The following is a 3,640-nucleotide window of genomic DNA, read 5'->3' as shown; positions in this document are numbered from 1 at the left end:
CAGGAAGAAGACATCGTAATCATGCACGGCAATCTTCTCGAAAGCCCCACTGCTCACCAGCGTGCAGGCCAGCAGGGCTAAGTGCACAGCCAACAGGATGGAGAACATGCGGCCGCCCTTCTTCCACACTTCTTTGGAGGCAGGAGTGGAGGGGGACTGGTGAGACTGGTGGCTGAAGGACGCTCTCTGACTTGAAGCCAGGCTGGCTTTGTCATCCTTGTGTCCGCAGCCCATGCTGGAGTTGGGGCGTCCAATCTCACTGTCCTTCCGCACGGGCTCTTCGCTCATGGTTCAGCTGATGCTTTAGTTGAGGGTTAGTGCTGTTGGGAGGAGAGGCCCATGAATGAGAGACGTCACTTCATTTCAAATAGTCCAGAGCTAGGACCAAAGCAGGATGTGATGAGGAGGAGAGGATGTATCAGAGGAATGGGGAAGGCTGAGACAAGGAGCACAAAGAGAGGGATGAGCCCATTTTCAACATTTCTCTTCCCGGTTCCCTGAAGGCTGTGTTCTTGCTTAAGAGACTGGGGAGATCCCAGGTCACTTTAACAAAGCATGCCTAATTCATCATACAACGTTTAGGTGTTTATTGATGCAAGATATTGGAAAAGCACCAGAAAAACATTCACAGGATCAAATATCCTGGGGCAAACAGCCAATGTGGTTTGGTTACTGAATGTCAACCACTAAATATTCTGAGAAAATGTCATACTTCCTGGCTGACGAACATGTCACCAAAAGGTAAGAAAGCCCCGGGAGTCTGGAACGTCACATCATGGGTTATACCAGTTCCTGCAAGAAGGATGTGAGCTATTTCCGCTGTCACTCCCTCTAAAGCCCCTTGTCTGTGCCAAGCTCAGGCCTCCATTGATTCTGAATGAGAAGCCTGAAACAAGGCAAATTTACCAAACAAAACCATTCCACCAACCTGTTTTGCTGCCTGGAATCCAAATCTCTGCTCTTGCCAGGCTGTTGGAGCAGTTTCCCTGTTGCTGCAGCTTGGTCAGCCAAAGAATTTATACCCGTTGGGATGTCTCTGTGATTTATACCATGTCTGGAGCTGACAGCAATGCTTCATGGGCTTCTCAGAGAAACTCATGTGATCCATTTTGTGCAATAGCTGATTTTGGGGAAGCAGGAGAGAGATGAGGAGATAAGGGTTATTTACCTGGGGAGGGCACGAGATGACAACATTTTAAAGCATGGCACAAACCGTTCGGTCGCAGGGTCATGGTCACCATCGAGCAAAGCCACCCCATCAAACCCAACTACCTGCAGACACAAGATCTCTTCCCTTGAAAGAAGATGGTTTAGGTGATGGATTTATCTTTACTCACAATTTTGGGCTTGGCTTTCTGCTTAACTGAGCACAATAAATTTTGTGCGTCACTCTGTGTGCTCTACACCTGGAATGTTTCTGAGGAAAATGAAGAAGTTTGCGTTTGTATGTATTCAGTGCCAAGGGCAGCTCAATCTTTTCCCACCCATGGTGGCAACAATGAGGACGGTTTAGCACTAGAGCAGGGCAGGCTTTGGGGACTGGCATCCATGTTTCCGTCTGATGCACTGCATTTGACTCTTCAGGGTGGGATCACCTTTCTCTGGCCCTCAGGAGCGTAACTTCTTTCCTTTCAAGGAGAAAGAAGCCGTGTACAAACCACGATGCAGATGGGATTCAAGCGTTTGCCAGTTGAGGGGAGAGCTTTTGCTCAAGATCTCTTTTACCTCAGCTGTTACATTTTGGTGGGGAACATAGAGGGAATTAGGGCAGTTCTGGATGAACGGGGACAAGTTTTATTCCTTCACGAGGGTGCCTCTTTTGGAGATGTTCCTGCCTTCTCTGGGCCGAGCACAGTTGGGGCTGTTTGCTGTGCATTTTCTCAACCCCATTCCTGCCCGCTCGCCACCGTGCTCCTTCTTGCAATGTTACAGGGACAGCAATGAACTGAACTACGTGGGATGGTGAAGGAGAGAGCTCAGGACCTCCTGTACAGCCCAGGAGGCCTTCATGTGTCTTTCCTGTGCTGCCACCAGCTGGCTGCCACAGGCAGTACTGGGTCTACCCTGCCCGGCCTCTACTGATCCTTAGGGTTCCTCTTTGGGGTGAATGGTTGATTTTCTCAGTCCGTAGCCTTTCCCAGGGGTAGTCCAGACCCCCCAGACGATGCAGTTGAGCTCATAATTAGGATGTTTTGCAGATGTCAGAGGTTCAGATTCCCCCTGGGCTAAATGCACCAATTTATCTTCCCTCTTTTGTCTTTAACAGCCAGCAACAGAGGAAAGAGTGTGTACTGCCTTGGGCGATGCTCCCAGCCACCCCCGAGGGCCACTTTACAGCATAACAAGCTTAATTAGTAATAATACAAGAATTATTAAATAACCCCGGTAATGAACTGCAGACATTATGAAGCTGCCTTTCACCTGAAAGGACTCCAGTGGCAAATACCTCAATGTGTCCACAATATCCCATCAGGACTCACCTGAGGAGGCCGAGCGGGTGAGTATGATGTGAGCAAACTGTGTGGGGAGCAGACCCTCACTTTGGTACACTTGGTGACTCCGTGTTGGTCACCCAGGGGTTAATCACTGCAGCTTGTGTGGCTGCACCTGGGACTGCTTTAGGGCCACCCTGCTGTCTTGGGGCATTTTTTTGCTTACAAAAATAAGCTATGATTCTCTCTGTTTTTCTTCCTTTCTGCTTGTTACCTTCCAACCTCCCCCTCTTTCCTCCCTTTCCTATGCATCTGCTGGGTCTGCCTCCACCCTCTTCAAACCCCATACACCATTCCAGGGCTACGGTGGCAGACACAGGGTTCAGAGTTCTCCGTCCCCAGAGCCAGGACATGGTAGGCAAAACACACAAGAGAGGAGCAGGAAATTCCCCCTCCATGACAGCATGTCCCAGGGGATACGATTCACTCTCTTTCCTCCCTTTCCTATGCATCTGCTGGGTCTGCCTCCACCCTCTTCAAACCCCATACACCATTCCAGGGCTACGGTGGCAGACACAGGGTTCAGAGTTCTCCGTCCCCAGAGCCAGGACATGGTAGGCAAAACACACAAGAGAGGAGCAGGAAATTCCCCCTCCATGACAGCATGTCCCAGGGGATACGATTCACTATTGGGCGCGATGTGCTGCCATAGCTGTGTGCTTTGGTCAACATCCAGGCTTGGCTCTGCCTCTCCTGACAGCAGAGGGTGCCCGGGGCCGGGGAATCTGGGCTGGATGCATTCCTTGGGGCTGCCCAGCCAGCTCCCTACAGGGCTCATCACGTCCACAAATCCTGTGTCAGCGTAAAAGACACTGGAGGCCAGGCACTGCCCTGCTACACCTCGTAGTAGAAATACTGAGCTACAGACAGGAGTGGGTTTGGTTTGGGTTTTTTGGTGTGCGGTTTTTTTTTGTCTTCAAAGACAGAGATGGGGTGAGGAAGGGAGTTTTTCAAGCCTGTATGAGTTACTTTGGATTATTGTGGATTCCTGTTGTGCAGTTTGTTGTGCAGTTTGTTGTGCAGTTCCCTGGAAAGCAGAGTCCTGTGGGCACAGACGGGGTAGCTGGGGGACAAAGATAGTGACAAGATCTGCTGTTTTCCTAGTGACACTAGGGAGATTTTCTATTTCTATTTCTATTTCTATTTCT

The 3,640-nt window shown here is 50.1% G+C and overlaps 1 protein-coding gene across 1 annotated transcript in view; it reads right to left on the bottom strand.

The window, feature by feature from the left end:
• OTOP2 (otopetrin 2) overlaps positions 1-288 on the bottom strand; it is a 4,921-nt gene extending 4,633 nt beyond the window's left edge. Inside the window, 1 exon segment of the mRNA XM_010185151.1 lies at positions 1-288. Within this exon segment, the coding sequence (XP_010183453.1) occupies positions 1-288 (288 nt within the window).
• Positions 289-3,640: the final 3,352 nt, after the last annotated feature.

Source organism: Mesitornis unicolor, unplaced genomic scaffold, assembly GCF_000695765.1.
Source record: "Mesitornis unicolor isolate BGI_N332 unplaced genomic scaffold, ASM69576v1 scaffold20745, whole genome shotgun sequence".
Taxonomy (NCBI): Eukaryota; Metazoa; Chordata; class Aves; order Mesitornithiformes; family Mesitornithidae; genus Mesitornis; species Mesitornis unicolor.
The sequence above is the reverse complement of the archived record's forward strand: the minus strand, read 5'-3'. Positions and strand labels throughout refer to the sequence as shown.